Source organism: Psammomys obesus, unplaced genomic scaffold (assembly GCF_907164565.1).
Source record: "Psammomys obesus unplaced genomic scaffold, mPsaObe1.curated_primary_1811, whole genome shotgun sequence".
NCBI classification, from domain to species: Eukaryota; Metazoa; Chordata; class Mammalia; order Rodentia; family Muridae; genus Psammomys; species Psammomys obesus.
The window spans coordinates 12,748,501-12,767,606 of record NW_026592118.1 but is presented as its reverse complement, the minus strand read 5'-3'; the positions used below and the strand labels follow the sequence as shown (position 1 = coordinate 12,767,606).

Here is a 19,106-nt window from a genome sequence, read left to right as displayed (position 1 = left end):
ATGTTCTTCAATTTGGAAAATGTCTGTCAGGCTGAACTAGCAGGGACGGAATTACTGGAGCACTCTGCTGGAAAAGGTCCCTCCCAGGAAGCCTTCCCCAGACATGCCGCTCACCTACAAAGCTCTGCTTTTTACTTTCCCACAGTGGCGCTGCACGGACTCCGTTGGCTACCAAGGCAAAGAAGGCCTTTTTGACCTGGAGAGAAATAAAAAACAAAACATCCTTTTAAAGTCCACATTTCAGGAGGAAAAGAGCCTCAACTACGGGTTCAGCCAAATCTTACCAGGAATTACCAACGACAGGTGGTAGAAGTTTGGCAGGTTACAAATAACATTTGTTAGCAAAATGCTTTTCTGTAAATAAATACCTCAAGGTATTTCGATGTAGCTAAGCTTTTGGAATTGTAACGACACTGTCACCTTTGCAAAGCTCATCTAAAGCAGTGCCATCAAATTAAAAAAAAAAAATCACAAAAAAACCCTCATTTTTCTTTTGCATGTACCTGTATGTGTTGTCTGTAGGTGTGCACAAGTGTGGAGGTCAGAAAACAACTTCAGGTGTTGGTTTGGAACAGGCTGTTTTCTTTGTTGCTGGCCGCTTCGCACACCAGGCTAGCTGGCTGACAGGCTTCCACAAACCCACCCATCATGTGTCTCCAATCTCACTATATAGGAGCAACAGATTACAGAAGCATGCTACCAACGCCAGCTTGCTACATGGGTCCTGGGGATTTGAACTCAGATCCTCACACTTGTGGCAGGTGATTTGAACACTGAGATGTCTCTTCAGTCCTTGTAAGATTTGAATGAAGTTTACAATTTTGTGCCCAGCCACACTCAGCAACATACTCTGGGTCACACATGGCCTACGGGCTGCAGGTTGGCCACATCTGGTAGAAGGAGTGGGGATTATTTTTTTGGAAACTGAAAGGCAATTAGCTTTTTATTTTTCTTTGCTGTAACTAAATATACAGATTTTCTATAATTAAGATCATACAAAATAATTAAATATCAGCCTAATTTCTCCCATGTGTGATGGATAGAATTCATCTGAAACATAGTTATAATACATTTATTTGAAATGGTAATTGGCTATTATATTAAAAATCACAGCAAATTATATGTTTTCCCATCCCCCCAAAGATGAGAAAGAAAGGCTTACAGCAGCTATAGCTGCACTTTACAGCACTAGAGACAAGCATGAGCTCTGGGGCCAAGGCAGCGCAAGCACTGGTTAGTGTGTTAACACAGGGTACTTTGTTCGACTGTAACATAACATCCTCAGGGATACTGTAAGGTGTCACGCTTGATTTATTAAGAGCCAAAAGCTCAGGGCTGAAAACAATTCTCTAAACAGCAAATGCAAACAAGGAAAACACCCCATGAACGTTAATAATTCAAGATACGCACATGAAACACTAAAACATTATTCAGAGTGCTGCTGGAGTGTGGACCGGAGCGAGAGTGGTCCCCAAAGGCCTATGTGGGAGGAAGTCAGGTCACTGGGTGTGGCCCTGAAAGGACATCGAGACCCTATTCCCCTTTCTTTTTGAGATAGGGTCTCCCTGTGCAGCCTAAGCTAGTCTAGAACTTGGGATCCTTCTGCCTCTGCCTCTTCTGGGTTTTAGGATTCCAAGCAGTTCACCACTCCTGGCCCTTCCTTTTCCCTCTGTCTCTTTGCCTCCGAACCACCATGGGGGTGATAGGTCTCCTCCATCACCTGTTCTCACCATGATGCACTATGCTGCCACAGTCCCAACCAGACCAGGAGGACTGACAGTTTGTGGCAACCTGAGGAACTGCCATAATCAAGCCCTTCCCTTTGAGGTTGTTTATCTGGGCTATTCTGTCTCCATTTAACAAACACATGCTTTTAGGTCTTATCTGACATGATTGCCATTTTTTTTTTTTTTACTATATTTACTTATTGTGTGTGTGTACAGGATGGCTCATGTTACAGTATATGTGTGGAAGTCAGAGGACAACTGTGGCAGTTAGGCCTTCCTGCCATATGTGGGTCCTGAGGATTGAAAACTGGTTATTTGGCTTAGGGGCAAGCACCTTACCCAGTGAACACCTTGCTGGCCCATAAGCACTATTTTAAGAAAGATGTTTGAGCTGGATAGTTTTAAAATTAATTTATTTATTCACTTTACATTACAATTATAGCCTCCTCTCCTACTGGTTCCCCCTCCCTTCCTCTTCATCCTTCCCCCTCCCCTCCCCCTCAACCCACGCAAGCACATCAAGTCACATCAGGAGTGAGTGCATCCTCTTCCTCGGTGACCTGGCAAGGCAGCCCTGCCAGGGAAAAGTGATCGAAAACCATGCAACAGAGTCCTTGCCACTGGAGAGCTTTATGTCAACTTGACACAGCTAAAATCATCTGAGATGGGGAGACTCTAAGAACATGACTCCATAAGAGCAGGCAAGCTGGTAGGGCATTTTCTTAGTTAGTGATTGATGGGGAGGGGCCAGACCACTGTGGGTGGGGCCATCCCTGGGCTGGTGGTCCTGGGTTCTATAAGAAAGCAGGCTGAGCAAGCCAGCGGGAGTAGTCCAGTAAGCAGCACCCTCCACGGCCTCTGCATCAGCTCCTGCTCCAGGTTCTTGTTCTCAATGCTTTCAAAGGAACTGTTAGCAAAATCACCCCCTTCCTCCCAAGTTGCTTCTGGTGATGGTGCTTTGTCTCAGCAACAGTGACCCTGACTAATATAGCTTTTATTAAGAACCACAAAAACCATCTCTGTTGTTTGTACTACAGGCCGTCCCTGCTGGATTATTTTTGGGAGTGGAATTCTTTTAATCAAAGATGTTAGATGAAGCACTATTTTTGACATTAAGAGTGGAAAAACATCCACCCAGCAGAAGAAACCTATGGAAGTGGGAGCTTAATTTTTAAAAAAGATTCTATTTTTCTTTTATGTGTGTTTTGCCAGCATGTCTGTATGCACACTGCAGGTATGCAGTGCCCATGGAGGTAAGAAAAGGTGTTGGATCTCCTAGAGCTGGAATTTGCAGGTGGTTGTGAGCTGCCATGTGGGTGCTGGGAACTGAACCTGGATCCCAGAGCAGCAGATGTAACTAACCACTGAGCTCTCCAGCTGGGCGGGGTCAATATTTATGTAGGCTGACTACTTGAAAGCAGGAGGAGATTCTGGCTTTCTCATGATCCATCTGCCTAAAACCCCTGCTCCCAAGTATGTCACTTACAATGTTCCCTGGGCTGTGAAATTGAACATGGAAGAGGGGACTGAATAGTACCAATTCATGTTTGTTTGTTTTAAAGATGGAGTTTTGCAGCCCAGGCTGGCCTCAAACTTCTGATGCTCCTGTCTCAACCTGGCGAGTACTGTGATCACAGGCATGCCCGAAAGCACACGTGGCGCAAGCACTGGTTGTGTGTGTGTGTGGCGCGGGTGTGCCACGGAAGCGTGGGAGTCCCCACTCATGCTGCTGGAGGACTACTCTCCTTTTCCGGTCTCAGTGTCAGATCTGCTCTCCACAGCATTTCCAACACTGCAGACAGCCTGGCAATCTCTTCCATCTCTTATTGTATCAGGATGTGATTCATCTGTGCAGAAATCAGACTCCGTTTTGTTCAGAGACAACATTCCATAATCTCTAAAGGATCTTCCTCTAATCATTATTTATCTCACCCTTTCTGGCTCATGACCATTTTCCTTGACAATGAAAGCAGCACAGTGGAAGGGCTCCACTTTCTACAGCCATACCAGGGCACCAATCTTGAGCAAGGGGACCAGTTCCTTCCCTTTCTTCTTGCCTTGAGGCTAACTGAATAACCACTTTTCTTGTGCATCTTAATTTTCATCTCAAATTAAAAGTATAATGTGCATCCCGCTTTTCAGAATAGCCTTCTATTTTAGTTTTGATGACATGTACATACACATGTGCGTGTATATTCATTTTAACTCCCCTTCATGCCCCCTCCCCGCTTTTTGGGATGGTCTTCCTATACAGTCTTGGCTGGCCAAGAACTCACTGTGTAGACCAGGCCTGACTTGCATCAATTCTCCTGCCTCTGTTTCCTAAGGGCTGGGGTATAGCTTTGACCTGCACATTCCAGAGGCTGGCCTTACCCTCAGCCTCTCATGGCTGGCTTGAAACCCTGTGACAAGCTTTCTTGGATGAACATGACACAGGCCACTCCCTCTTCTCAAGACAATCCCAGCCAGCCTTGCCACTTTCTTGCTGGGGACAGGTTTCACCACGCCCTACAGCAGGAAATAGCTTACACACAGAATGAACTGTTACACCTCGCTCTCTTACATCTGCAGAAACCCGGAGTGGATGTGTGGGGCAGGCCAGAAAGGAATGTAACACTCAGCCAGTGAATGGCCCGCTCCAGGAGGACTTATCAGAAACTGCTTAATTACTGTTTAGCCCATGAAGCTGAAGAGGCTCTAGCTGCTCATCTGCTGCCTCAGTTCAGGACATGCTCAAGCCATGGTGAACGAGGCTGTGATGCTGTCACTTCCAAAGGACCATGAAGACAGGAACACTCGATAATTCCTCAAGGGCAATCTGCATGTTGAGCCCCGGGACACACAATCTATAAGCTGTGGAAGGATGGAGCTGTTGATGTATCTTAACTGAGAGCAGTGCGGGTGCCACTAAGCTCTGTGAGCCAAACACACAGCAGCATACGGCACCTGGAACAGCCTTGCTGGTTTCATGGGGATGGTATTCCCGGGCAGAAGACAGCCAGTGCAGGGGTCAAGCCAAGACAGGTGCAGGTACCCATCAAGGGCAACCAGGGAGCAGCGGGAATTAGAATTCCCGCCTCCACAGGGATCTTTGATGGTAGCTAACTGATTCGTATCCCAGGAATGAAACAGATCCAACCTTCTCGTTTAGCTATTTAACAAGAACTTTAATGGCCCAAAGCCTGACTTTAGCCATTAAATATGAGGGTCCTGTCCTCTAGCTGTTTCCAGTCTGGGCCATCTCACTTGGAACACTGGGCTATGGCCATACACTTTCACATACAGAGTTCCATGCTGGGTGCCCTCTTGAGGGGACTTGCAAAGTGGGACATGAGGAACTGGACATGGGCCCTGACCAGAATGCCGTTCCAGGCCTCTAGTCAGCACGGGAGCTCTGGGAACAGGGAACAGGTGGTGGGTCAGCGCGAGCTTGGGTCGCCAAAAGCAGAGCGGGCTGTGGGCTCAGGCTGTGGCTGTCTCCTCTGGCCCTGAGTGGGTGACCCTAATACCTCAGGAAGCTCTCCAGGGGCTTGCTGACTTGAGGGTGAGATGCTATAGAAGATGAACGGAGACAGCTGGAATTTCTGGCCACGAGGTTAACAAACCCCACGTGTAGAGCATCCTGGGGACGTATGGAGTTCGATGACACTAGCTGTCACCACACGACTCTCATTGGGTCTTCTGAAGGCTGCAGGTACACATTTATATGTGTCACAGTGACACTTGTACTGAAGGCCTTTAGAAGTAATTTTCCCCAGATTTTAGCCTGTGTAGCAAGCTCAGCTGATCCTCTGCTGGGCCTACGACACAGAAAGGTCAGTGCTTAGACAGCTGCACAGAGCCTCCCTCCACCAATAAGAAAATCCACAGCAGAAAAACATCCCGATACAACCATGCCTGCACGGCTTTTTATTTCCATTTGGGAAGCCATTCCTGGTTCATTGCTGGGTCCAGCAGAGACTCAACAGCTAACCACGCAGCTCTACCTTAGCATTCCTGACCTGAGCTAGCTGTGGTGTGCATGGCACTGCTCCACCGTCGGATGAGACAGTGCTTGCCTTCCCTGAGGTGTGATGACACCAATGCCTGCAGTGTCTTCCTCTGGCAGGAGCTCGGGCGGATGGAAACAGCTGGCCTGTGGCTATGTTTCACAGTGTCCATGGGCAGCATGATGGGCCATTCCAGGGTGTGGCGGTGATGATAACCCCTTAGTGGGAACTATTCTATATTATAGATTTGATTTCTGCCTCCTCGGGTCTGAGGGATAGCAAGGGGAGTCTTGGACCCTTCAGTTAATGACAGTATTAAACTTAGGGGGTTTTGTGGGTGGCTGAGTTGATCTCTCAAGATCCAAGTTGGAAAGCCTTGTGCAAGAATGTTCTTCTTCCCTTGTCTATAGGTGACACAGTGTTCCACTCTGTTCTTACTTGTCAGTGCTATCCTCTAGCCTTGGAGCGTCTCCCTTCTAGTTGCCTTGGAAATGGCTTTCTTTTGTTCACCAGGTCCATTAAGCCTTTTATAACTGTGATCATTACATATGCTGTTTTACATCCCCCTTTAAAAAACAAAACAGTCCGGGCACAGTGGCACACTCCTGTCATCCCAGCACTCGGAGAGGCAGAGGCAGGCAGATCTCTGTGAGTTCAAAGCCAGCCTGGTCTTCAAAGTGAGTCTAGGATAGCCAAGGCTATGAAGAGAAACCCTGTCTCAAAAAACAAAACAAAACAACAACAACAAAAACCACAGCAAAACACAACAAAACCCACAATAAAACAAAACATAAAATTTCAACAAATTCCTTTCTCGTCTCTTCTTCTCTCAAGTAGCCCAGGCTGGCCTCTAACTAACATATAGCTAAGGATGACCTTGAACTCTTAGTCCTCCTGCCTCTACTTCCCAAGTGCTGGCATTCAGGTGTGTGCCACTACACCTTGCTCTCTTTTCTTATTCTCCTCTTCCTCCTTTTTTTTCCAGACAGGGTTTCCCTGTGTAGACCTGGCTATCCTGGAACTTGTCCTGTAGTGCAGGCTGGCCTCGAATTTACAGAGATCTGCCTGCCTCTGTCTCCCAAGTGCTGTGATATGTCCATTTCAGAAGTCATTCACTCAACAGAGCTCTGTGTACTGAGAATTTTGGTTTCTTTAAAAACACAGAAATGTTTTGGGAATATGTTCTTGTTTTAATCCCAGGTGTGGAATACGGGGCTGCTTCAGACTGTCTATGACTGACTATGCTTTGCCTCATGCTCTGGCAGAGACAGGATTTTGCCAGCTGCAGAGAGTTCCTGCAAGTGCACCATGCTTGGAATTCTGGGGACTCTTGAGGGAGTATCTAAGTGCTGCAGCCCGAGGCGGCAGCAGGTGCTGCTCTTGCTGCCGGTTGCTGTTGCAGTTGGCTGCTCTTTGTCAAGTGGTCGTGCACAGACACAAGTAGAAGAAACTGAATATCCCGATAGCAAAGATCAAACCTGCCCCAAGGAGCTCAATGCTTTTAGTCAGCAGGAAAGTCTAACAATATCAGCGTCCCTTTCCCTTCTGACCTTGTTTCTTTCCTACCAAGTGTTGGGGGGTTTGAAGGGTAAAATAAGGGTGGCAGAAAAAGGAACCCACAAAGCAGCCAAAACGCTGATACACCTCTGGATATAGGGGGGCATTTAGGCTCTTCTGTCACTTTGGTCCCTGCCTGTTTTCTTAGCTCTCAGGGGTGTGTCAAAGACCACTACTGTAGTTGGTCTTTGTCGAGAACTTCAAGTACATCTTCCCCTTTTGCTCTAACCAATACCAACATGCTGCGTCTCCTTGTTTATCAATTCCAGCTCCCTCCGAGCTCAGCGACTCACAGGATAAATGACTTCTGGACAGGATGTGCACACAGCTTTGGCTAACGGCAAAAGTGATTCTTAGAGTATTACCGACCTTGGGCATCCGGAAAGCATTACATTTTTCACATATTACTCATCCTGGCTAAATTCTTAATTCCAAAGAGAGTCAACCCCAGGGCACAGTAAAATCTAGATAAACAGTGGACTGGTGCTTGTGGCTGTTTACTTAAATGTGAAGGGTCAAGAGCTGCTGCTTCTGAAAGGATGAGAGGGGAAGGCAGGGCTGAGGGTGTAGTGGGCTGGGCCAGTAGTTTATTTTGGGGACTTGGAATGTCTAGTGATTTAACTACTGAAATCTGTATCAATAGCTGTGGAGACATTTTTTAGAATGACTTTCTAAGACCCACTTTTCCTATTCTAATCATATGTCTGCTTTCTGTCCTATGTCAAAGGATCAGAGAGTCTTAGGGGCTTACAGGGACCCTGAGGATCACCTGAGAAGACCCTGAGGGTTATCAGATTCAGTGAGAATCTGCCAGCTCACATGTCTTAAAGCTCACTTACAAAACCAACTGTATTTCCATAAATTAAGAAAAAAAACTTTTGGAAATGCAATTAAGCAAAAGCAAAAACCACTTTTGTCTTCCTATTGGTTCCATGTGATAGGAACAGAGGCAGGAAGAATGGTTCCAGTGGCCTGATGCTTCCTCTAACATGTAACATGTAGGAAAAAGGCAGTGGTAGTAGATGAAAAGCAGCCAGGTAAAGCTGGAGAAGCCAGGTAGGCCTCTCCCAGGTCAGTTCTGGATAAACTTTTCTGGGTTCCATTTTGGCTTAGGTCAAGTCTGCCCCCTGCAGGCTGTTGTTGAAATCATATCGTGCTGGCTTTTGGCGCCTTCTCTTTGTTCCCATACAGTTGGGTTTTTTTTCCTGGGGAAGCACACCCTTCATAAGCCACTTGCCCACAAGTTCTTGGTTTAGTATCTTCTTCTTGTAACACAAGTAAAGGCAGTCTGGTGATGTGGTGTGTCTGTGTGCATGCACATTTGTGCATATGTATATCATTCACTGGATATAACGTGATTATTACAGTGAACATGTAACTTAGAACTTTCAAATGCAATTATAAGCCATAGTGATAAAAAAAAAAAAAACAACAACAAAACGAGTGCCAATAAACACAAATTTAAGAGTAAAATGATCAGGTTAAAATTTCCTGCTGGAATAGACAAATAAAGTTCTTTTTCAAGAAATTATCCACCTCAACATCTTTTCTAATATTGATCATATATTTACTGAATAACCAAGAAAGACAATCAAGCCCCAGGAAGGCAGGGCAGTTTAGTACAAATAGGTTTAGGCTCCAACCCATGGCTGATTCAAATCCCACACCTTACCACACCAGCTGGAGGACGAGTCTGTGGACTAAGCTTTGATTTATGTTAAGCTAGAATTCAATTTCTGTGTTAGTAGAATTTGTTCAGCCATAGTGAGTTCCTTATGAGGTTACCATGGGGATTCAGACAAAACCTCAGCCCAAGGCCTGAAAGTGCTCAGGAGAGGCTTGCTGCCATTGCTGGATTGAATTACCAGGCCAACAGGTACCCCCCCCCCCCCCCCCCCCCGGTGAGCTATCAGAAGCCGGGTATACTCACTTGCAGCGTAGTGTCAAAGACAACAAGCTTTGAACTGGTTGGAACGATGTCATAACACTTGTGTGACCTCATGAATCGCATATAAACGCCACTTTCTGAGTCTTCTGCTAAAAAGAAAAAGCAATGCGTCAGTTCTAAAAAACTGCTCCCACTTCAGCGGATGGAGGCTATGTATTCGGAAGACCACTGCTAATAACTTGATGAGAAGAGGGTATCCGTTCTACCTCAGGACTGTGCTGGAAGTCCTAGGCGACATAATAGGATGGGGTGGAGTGAGAGAAAGGCTTACAAGTTGAAAAGAGCCCCCCAACTATTTGCATATGATACACAATACCCCCAAATGCCTGTGGGCAGGCAGGCAGTCTCTCAATGGAGTCTTCCTCTGAAGGCGCTAGGTTATTTTTCTCATCAGCTTTCACTTTCTATCTTGTTGACATGGATTGTACAGTATAGACTCTATCTTCCTTCCTTGGCAATCTCTTTGAATGATCGAACTCTCACTCCAGCAGTTAATTAACTAATTCAGCGTACAAATACCCACTGCATAGGGCTTAGTGCAGGTTCTTCCCAAAGCTGATTCTTAACACCAAAAGGTGAGAGAAGGGTAGGAACCCTCAAAATAAGGCTGCCCCACCAACAGGTTACAGTTTGACATAACTGGAGGCAAAGGTGTGAAGGAAGGATGCTCCAAGATCCTGGGTACAGATCTGTCTTCCAGCAGGAGACAGCGCCCATGCCCTACAGGTCAAGGGTTATTCTTAGGGTATTACCTGTGGTTTTTCTGCCCTGAAGCATAACTACCAAATGCCCCAAAGGCATGTAAATGAAGTATCTCTGGCACTCCTAGCCCCAGGGAATCAAACACATTCACCCCTGAAGCCCCTCCCACTGCCGAAGGTTTATAAGTCCTTGTTTTTTGAGGCAGTGTATACCCATGTGAAGTATAGCACTTTAACTAACACAGGCCTGTGCTGTTCTGTGGGCTTTTTCTTTTATTCCCTTTGGGCCCACCTATGGAATGGTACCAGCCACAACATCCAGAGTAAAAGTTTTCTCCTCGGTTGATTCTCCTCAGACACAGCTGGAGGTGTGCTTTACAATCTCTTAGATGTCCTCAATACACATAAGTACACAGGTGAGATTCATCATACAGCTGCTCCAGCACGCTTGTCACAATAATAAACCAATCCTGACACAGGATTATCAGCTTTCACTTATTAGTTGTCCACTTGACACACTCTAGATTCACCTGACAGGAAAGCCTCAACTGAGGAATTGCCTAGCCAGACTGTCCTATGGCTAGTCCAAGAAAGGTTGTCTTGATTGTTAACTGACTCGAAGGTCCCTGCCCACTGTGGGCGGCATCATCCCTTGGGCTATAGAAAGAATCTAGCTAAGCTTGAGCCTGTGAGTATGCCAGTAAGCAGTATCCCTCCATGGTTCCTAAGTTTCTCCCTTGACCTTTCTCAATGATTGATTGTGACCTGGAAGTTAAAGGCAAATAAACCCTTTCCTCTCCACATTGATTTGGTCATGGTGTTTGTCAGAAACAGAAAGGAAAGAAGATCATTAGGACTTCTTTATTTTTCCCTTCATGGAGCCCAGTCATAATAGCCCATAATCACCATGCCTGCTTGTGTTCCTCCACAGCAGTCACTTAGACTTCCTACAGTTCTTAAGGGCAGGTAGACAATCTGGGGTTTTCCTCACCTCACACCAAGGACACAATAGCCAATGTGGCTATCTCATCAACTTTATCACCAGGCTGAGCATATCTTCCTCAGGGTCCATATTCTCCTTTCTGTGTTGTGGTCCTCTCTAAGAATCCCACACTCAGAAGGTGAACAGTTGGGTTCCATAAACCTGTGTAAGCCATGGTGCTCATGTCTGTCTCCACACAGTCCAGAGTCTGCTCTGGCTCTGCCTGCCTCCCACTGCAGCCTCTAATCACTCTGATTGAGGAAGGAGGCCTTGTTAAAACTCTGTGCCTTCTGGGTTAAAGGAAGGAGTGGGGAGCTAAACTTATGCAGCCTCTGGGTCACAGGAAGCCATGTTCCCCACTGTTAACATCTTGTTTTATTATGGTATACTGCTTACATAGTGAACCCACTGAGTGAGCACAAGCCAGTTATAACCAAAGTCCACACTGCTCAGATTTCCTTGGTTTCCCTCATGTGCTGTTTCTGTCTTACCAGCATTCCACACTACACTCAGCCATGTCTCCTCAGGTATCTCTGGCTGTGGCAACTTGTGAGGGCCTTTGGAGAATGCCTGACCACTAGAAGCCTGATGCTTTTTCATGAGTAGACTGACTTTTGAGGAAGATCTACAGTGTTTTTAAAAATGAAAGAAATATTATAAAATTAAACAAAATGGTAAACAGGTAACACAAATAGTAAATGTCCATGGTGTGGAGGACAGACTACCACTGATCCAGAGCACAGCCTACAACCACAGAAGTGCCACATGCAAAGTCAAAGTTTATGCAGCTTTCTGATTCTCAGAGGAGCCTCTTCTATCCTTTGTATCACAGTTAAGCCCCAAATTGCATTTAAAAGGAGAGAAAAATAAGTAATTTGGGGTTAAACAGAAAAAAAAAATCAGACCAAACAAAGAACCACCCCATCCAAAGCAGCTTGAGACAGGGAAGTCCAGGCTTAAGCCCTTTGGGATTGAGTGTCCCAAGTTCTCTCCCTCTCAAATGGAATAATATGGTGTTTTCCTCTTGCGTTTGTGTCTTGCACTGTTAGGAGTACTCTGACTGGTACTTAAGGAACTGGCTGTCTGCTCTCTGAACTGTGCGTTAGCCCAGCACTGCTAAAGAGCAGACCAGATGGCAGCAAGCCTTCCTACAATGTGATGTAAAAGAAGTCTGCAATATGCAACATCTAAGTGTAAATGCAAACCATGGTAAACACTGAATGGGAATACGTGCAAATGATATTTTTCTTTCTAACACTGGATTTGATGACCTGACTATATGGACTTAATGACTTGATTTCTGTCCCATCTAGCCCCATTCACCCCAGTAGAACCATTTTAATTCAAGTTTCCAGGAGTCTAGCTGGAACCCACCTGTCTTCCTCTACTGTGACCTCACCCCCCACCCCATACCGCTTATATGTGGTTGGGCTGTAGAGGAATTTTAATCCAGCAATATGGCTGCTCTGATCACTTCTGTGTGATCCAGCTGGAATGCAGAAAAACCCTTAGCACACACCTTTAATCCCATTGTAGAAGGAAGCACCCCTGTTTGAAAATTATGTCTAATTGAGAGGCAGAAAAGTGAAAGATCTGACAGAATGATACGCCTAACTCATACTCGAAGAGAGAAAAAAGAGAAACACCTTAAAGAGCAGTGAAGGGAGTGAGAGGGTTGGCAGCTCAGTGTAGTGGAATTGAGATTGTAGCAGTTCAGTTGGTGGCAGTTCAGTTTGTGGAAAGGAGGCAGCTTTACAGGTAGGTTTGTTTGCTTGTTTGTTTGTTTTTAACAAAGGTAGGTTGAAGAGAGAACAAGCTAGACACAGGTGAAGACAGAAAGAATGAGCCAGAGAATAAGGAGCCATAAGATTAGAACATATTGCCAAAGTTAGTATCAAACAGAGCAATTCAGTCAGAAGCTGAGAGAAGCTAGTTTGAATCAGTCAGTTAGGAGAGGAATTTGAGCCAGAACAGCTGAGTTGAACCAGCCAGCCAGAGTTCAAAGTTCAGAGTTCACTTATTGCTTACTCAGCAGTAAGTCTCCGAGGTCTCAGAGGCTGAAAACATTCTAGGCCTAGATTATATTGTACATAAGCTAGAAGCTTCCAAGACTAGGCCTAGGTTAGCAGACAGAGGCAGTAAGCCTCATAGATGACAATTACATCAGGCAAATAAAAGAAACTTTTACATTGTAGTCATACCAGTGTATCCTCAAAGGAAACATGTGGACTTTAGGAAGGTGTTTCTAAGGAGTCTCACTGTGCCTTTGCACATAGGTGCTCTTCTGTTTGTGGTCTATTGTATACTTTCAGTAGCGGGTGGAAGAGTGACATCCTGCTCCCAGAATGGCCACTTAAAACATCTGAATGCATATGTTGTGTAGTTAGGGATTTTCAGATGTTAGATCCTTACACAAGGCAAGGAGCTTGGGACCAGACCATCCTGGACTTGGAACAATGACATGTCCTCATAAAAGAGAGAAGGGTTGAAAGAAACCCAGAGAGGAACACGAAGACAGTGCTGGACATCAAGGACTGCCAGCCACCAGCAGAAGGATAGAGAGAGAGTGGGGGTGGGGAGACAGAAAAAGAAGAGTTGGGCAGACAGATAGAGAGAGAGACAGAGGGGTGTGCCTGGGAAATATTCTCCTCTAGCCTCTAGGGCTGCTGATAACTTATGTCAGACTTGTGGCCTTCAAAACTATGGGAGAATAAATTTCTGTTGCTCACTGAAGATTTGTTACAGAGGCCTCAGGACATTCATATACCTTCAAAGACCATTTCAAAGAACACTTCCTCCCGCAACACCTTGCAGTTGGACTTAATTGCTGCCGTTCTGACACGTCCATTAGTGCTTTATGAGTAGTTCCTGGCGGGAGCTCTCACACGCCCGCTGCATTTATAGGCCTGGCTCTTCCTGAGACTGTAAACTGTCCAGGTCAGTGAGCATGGCCCACTCTTCTTTACATCCTTGCACTCAGCAAGTTCCCATATGTGTCAGATCCAAGTCACTACTGGCTAAATCATAAGCCACTGGAAAAAAATGCATAGATCAAATATGACAGGAGCAAGCAGAGACCTGGGGTTCTCTGCCCATTCTGTCTGCGACAAAAGTGACAACAAGCAGATTAAAAAGATTACAGCAAAAGCTCCCAGGACCCAAAAGGGAAGGAGGGAACTCTTACAAGTTGTCCTGCCCTCCACATGAGCACTTCGGCATGGGCGTACCCTGCCCTCAAGGATCGATGCTGAAGCTGGACATAATGACAGGTAAATAAACGTTCTTCACAGTATATGCCTTCATAAAATTAGGTTATTAGAGAGGAATATTTGGGGAAGAAAGTATCACTGAAATAATGACCATATGGAAATAGCCTTGTGATTTTTTTTTTTTTTTAAAGCAAATCAGTTTTCTAAAGCTTAACAAGTGGCGAGTATACTTTATAATGAAGCTATTTTCTAATTCTGGTAGGAAACATGGAATTCAGATTTCAGAAAAAAGTTGAGTGTGGTAGTGTACACCTTTAATCCCACCACTCAGGGAGGCAGAGGCAGGTAGATCTTTGTGAGTTTGAGGCCAGCCTGGTCTACAAAGTCCAGGATAGCCATAGCCAAGACTATACAGAGAAACCCTGTCTCAAAAAACCAAAAATCAAAAAAAATCAGAAAAAAATTTAATATGTTTACTCCATCTATCTATCTATCTATCTATCTATCTATCTATCTATCTATCTATCTATCTATCTATCATCTGTGTCTGTGTGTGTGTGTGTTTGCCCTCTGGTATGCAAACAGAAGCCATAGGAAGATGCAGAGTGTTTCCTCTTATGGCTCTGCTGCTCTCTGCCTCACTGCCTTGACACAGGGTCTCTTACTGAACCCAAAGCTCGTCATTACAGCTAGGCTAGATGGCAGACAGCTCCTGGAATCTGTCTCCACCTCCCAGTCTGGGGTTACAAGCATATATATAGTCATGTCAGGCTTTTTGTGGGGGTGCTGGGGATCTGAACTCAGGTCCTCATGTTTGGACAGCAAGTTCTCCTACCTCCTACCAAGCCATCTTGCCAGCACAATATATATTCTATATATTCTAAAATTTCTGAATATAGCAACTAGACCAATCCAAGCTCCAGAGGCATTCACTGTATCATAAATTATTAATATTTTTCCCAATCTGACTTCCACAGAATTTTATTATAGGAAGAAATTGCAAAAAAAAAAATGTGTACACTGCTTCATCTTTTTGGTCTTAATTGGATGAAAATAAAAAGGATGTTCACTATACTGTGTTAGTCAAGCAGAGACATGAAAAGAGGATCAAAACAGCAGACACCAAAATGAGGGCTAACAGTATAATGGCTTCCTAGTGAGCATTAATCAAAGTTAAATGCAGGATGGTCGATGAGGTGATGACTCAGAAATGGACTCCAGGCTGCCTTGTGTGTGGAGATAATGCCTACTGATTAATTCACTACTGTGATGGATACCTCTGTCTGCTGACAGGATCTAGAATGTCCTAGGAGACAAGCACGTGGGCATGTCCACAGAGATTAGCCAGACTAGGTTAACTGAGGAGGGAACACCCACCCTGGATTCGGGCAGCAGCAGTCCATGGGCCGGGAGCTGAGACTGCATAGAGACAAACGGGGCAAAGCACCAGCCTTCGTTTCTGTCTTCTTGACTTCAGATGCACCCACTGTCACAGTGGACTGTATCCCCTTACATTGTGAGCCAATTAAACCTTTCTTCATTTAATTTGCTTCTCGCCTGGTATTCTGTCACAGCAATGAGAAAAACAACTAAAACAACTCTCAACTGGACAACATCACCAGGCATCATTGGTCTGAAGCCAGGAGCAGCCAGGCATGTTAAGCAAAACCATGGTTCTAAGATGAAGAACATATTCAGGCTGCCCTGACCCAAATCCCACCAGGACAGTTCCAGGTCCTGTCCTGGAACTCTTGCTTAGGCTAGGAGGAGGGCTGTCCTGTCACTCACTCTTGGGAACAGGCACACACTGACTGTTAGATGGCTGATCTCAACCAAAATGGGATGTGTGTTGGCGGGGGAGGCCATACCTAGCCTCACCTCTGTAAGCTCTTCCAGGTCTCCTCAGATTCAGGCCACAGGCGGGGTGAAGTGCCAGGCTGTCACACCACATCAGCACTGGTGTGAATTATCCCAGCCTCACTCACCCTTGAACAAAGTCCACTCAGAGGGGTTGCTGCTCACACTCTGATCTGTGGATGCCTCACGGTGCCATAACATTCTGGTTCTGCTGTTCCCTTGTGTTTTTCAACCCAGTTCTCCACCTGCCCCACAGACACCTCTAGGAACCAAATGATCTCTGACCATTTTGTGTGTGTGTGTGTGTGTGTGTGTGTGTTTCTTGTCAGCACTGGGGATGGAACCCAGAGCCTTAAAAAAAGTATTCTCCCACTGAGCCACACCAGCCCTGACAACCTCTGCTTTAACTTTAAAACGGAAGTGGGAGCAGAGAAGAGGGTGTCTAGACAGCATCTAGAGGGTGGGGACCGCACGGTGACAGGCTGTGAGGTCAGAATGCTGGTGGGGGGCCAGGGTGAGGATGGATAGAGGGAAATACGGATCTGGATGCTCACTGGGTTCCAAGTCTAGAGGATAATAAAGGGGCTAGTATGGGTCCTGCAGTATCTCGACAGTAATTTACACCTGCTGCCAGTCATCATCACTATTTGAAATAGCACGAAGATGTTTCCAAGAATAACAGAATAGCTAAATACCACAATGTAAGCAACAATTGTGATACACAGTAACCAATACTGTGGCCACTTAGCAGAAGCCACTGCGCTGCTCTAAGCACCAGCAGCATTAGCCCCCAAGCTGTGTCTGAGTCCCTATGGAAAGGGAAGTCATTACCCCACCCCACAGATGAAGGCCTGGAGTTCAAATAACTTCCTCCTCAGTAACACCGCACTATTAGTGAGAAGCCATGGTTTCTGACATCCTAGACTGGACCAGCGTACGGTGACTGAATGAGGGTGGAATCAATTCAACATTACATAGAGATTCAAAGTAAAAACGGAACAGAAAATCGAAGTATGTGCCCTGTGGGCCTTGCAGGATAGGGGCAGAGAGGGAAGAAGAGCCTGACCTGGCCCACAATTAAAAGGAATAAAAGGGTTCGGAGAAGGGCAGGTATCTGTGGGGCCATGTGGGAAGTTTGGTAAAACTTGAGAGGGTTCTGCTGCTGGTTGGGGTGCAGCTGGAGGCTCTTCTGGCATCCGGTGAGTAGAGGCTGTGCGTGCCCATTCACATGGCAGCACATAGCCAAATGTCAGTAGAGGCCAAGCTGAAGCCGGATAGTAGCCTGGCTGGCTTTTTCGTCTTTTTTTTTTTTTTTTTTTTTTTCCAGAGCTGAGGACCGAACCCAGGGCCTTAGCAAGCGCTCTGCCACTGAGCTAAATCCCCAACCCCATGGCTGGCTTTTTCATGTAGAGTGTGTGTGTGTGTAGGCATAGAAAGGCCAGGAGTCAGTCTCAGCTGTCGTTCCTTAGGGAACTGACCACCCTGGCTTATGAGACACAGTCTCGATGAATATGGATTTCATAAGTAGTTAGGCTGGAGGGTTGGCCAGCGAGCCCCAGGGACCCTGCATCCACTTCCTGGGATTTTAAATATACACCAGCAGGCCATACTTGTTGTTCTTAACAAAATCTCAATCGTTCAGTTTTACCAATAGACTCAGGAGCCAGATGCTGGGGTGAAGGCCTGCTAGCTCAGAGAAGCAGAAAAAGCACCCAGCTGACCTTCCTCCCCAAGGAATCCCCACCCAACAACCTCCTTCAAACCGAACGCCCCTCCCTTCTACTTCCTGTGCATCTCTCTGTCCCTCCTCCTGACTTCCTCTTACTCTCTCTGTTTTTTGTTTTTGTTTTTAAATAATCCTACATTCACTTCATTTCATCTGGTTGCTTGCTCTGCCTCTTGACTTATGGTTGACTTTATTTAATCCTGTTTAAAACAGTCAAGCAGAAAGCTCTTGGATTAAAGGTGTGTTAAGGCTGAGCTATATCACAAGTAGAAATAACACAATCTCAGGGTTCACAGTGTAATCAAATATCCTGCAACACATACTTTTTTGTTTGTGTGTTTGTTTTTTGAGACAGGGTTTCTCTGTGTAGCCCTGGATGTCCTGGAACTCACTTTGTACACCAGGCTGTCCCTGAACTCAGAGACCCACTTGCCTCTGCCTCCTCATTAAAGATGCATGCCTCCAAGGACATACTTTTCTTTTTCTTTTTTTAAAAATGTGAAGAAGGGGCAGGGACGGTGGGACCGGGAGGGAAGGAGGGAAGGGCTTATGGGGGGGGATACAAAGTGAATAAAGTGTAAAAAATAATAATATATATATGTGACTTCTGAGGACCAAACTTAGGTCTTCATGATTGTGTGACAAGTACTTTACTAAAGTATCTTCCCAGCTTCTTTAATTTCCTTTTTTTTTTTTTTTTTGGATGGGGTCTCATGTATCCCAGGATCAAATTCGGTATGTATTGAGGATCACCTTAAACTTCTGATCCTCCTGCCTCCACCTCCCAGGCGCTAAGATTACAGGTTTATGCCACCATGCATGGCTCAGACGGTGCTGGTGACAGAATCCTCAGCGCTGTGCATGTTTGGCAAACACTCTACCGACCGAACTACATACCCACCCACATTACAGTTCACCTACTTATATGATTTTGAATCACATATATTTAATCATGTTCAGATGTGATTCAATTACTTTTTCTCCTGTGGTGATTGGCAGAAGGGCATAATAAACCAGGAGGATTCACACCAGTGATAATCACTCAAAAAATAACTGGAAAGTTCTTAAACTTATTGATGCAGTCCCTGTTTTGGTTACTGTTCTTTGCTATGAAGAGACAGTACAACCAGCCTGTAAAAGAAAGCATTTAATCCTGGATTCAGAGGGAGCATGGCGGTAGGCATGGAGCCAGGGCAGTAGCTGAAAGCTTACATCTGACCCATAAGCTTAGGCAGGACAGGGGTAGCCATAACTGGGCATGAATGCTAGTCTTCTGAAACCTCAAAATCTACCCCAGTGACACACCTCCTACAAAAGGCCACACCTCCTGTCCTTCCCAAACAGTTCTACCAGCTGGGAACCTACACACACACACACACACACACACACACACACACACACACACACACA

At 45.6% G+C, this 19,106-nt stretch overlaps 1 protein-coding gene across 5 annotated transcripts in view; it reads right to left on the bottom strand.

The window, feature by feature from the left end:
- The window catches only part of Prkag2 (protein kinase AMP-activated non-catalytic subunit gamma 2), a 252,269-nt gene that overhangs the window by 17,309 nt on the left and 215,854 nt on the right, over window positions 1–19,106 (bottom strand). For 4 of the 5 annotated variants that reach the window (XM_055612650.1, XM_055612652.1, XM_055612654.1 and 1 more), the window contains 2 exons: window positions 9,204–9,310; window positions 115–196 (listed from right to left, as the gene is read on the bottom strand). In XM_055612650.1, coding sequence (XP_055468625.1) covers window positions 115–196; window positions 9,204–9,310 — 189 coding nt within the window. The remainder of the gene's footprint in view (window positions 1–114; window positions 197–9,203; window positions 9,311–19,106) is intronic. The other variant, XM_055612651.1, reaches the window with a different exon arrangement.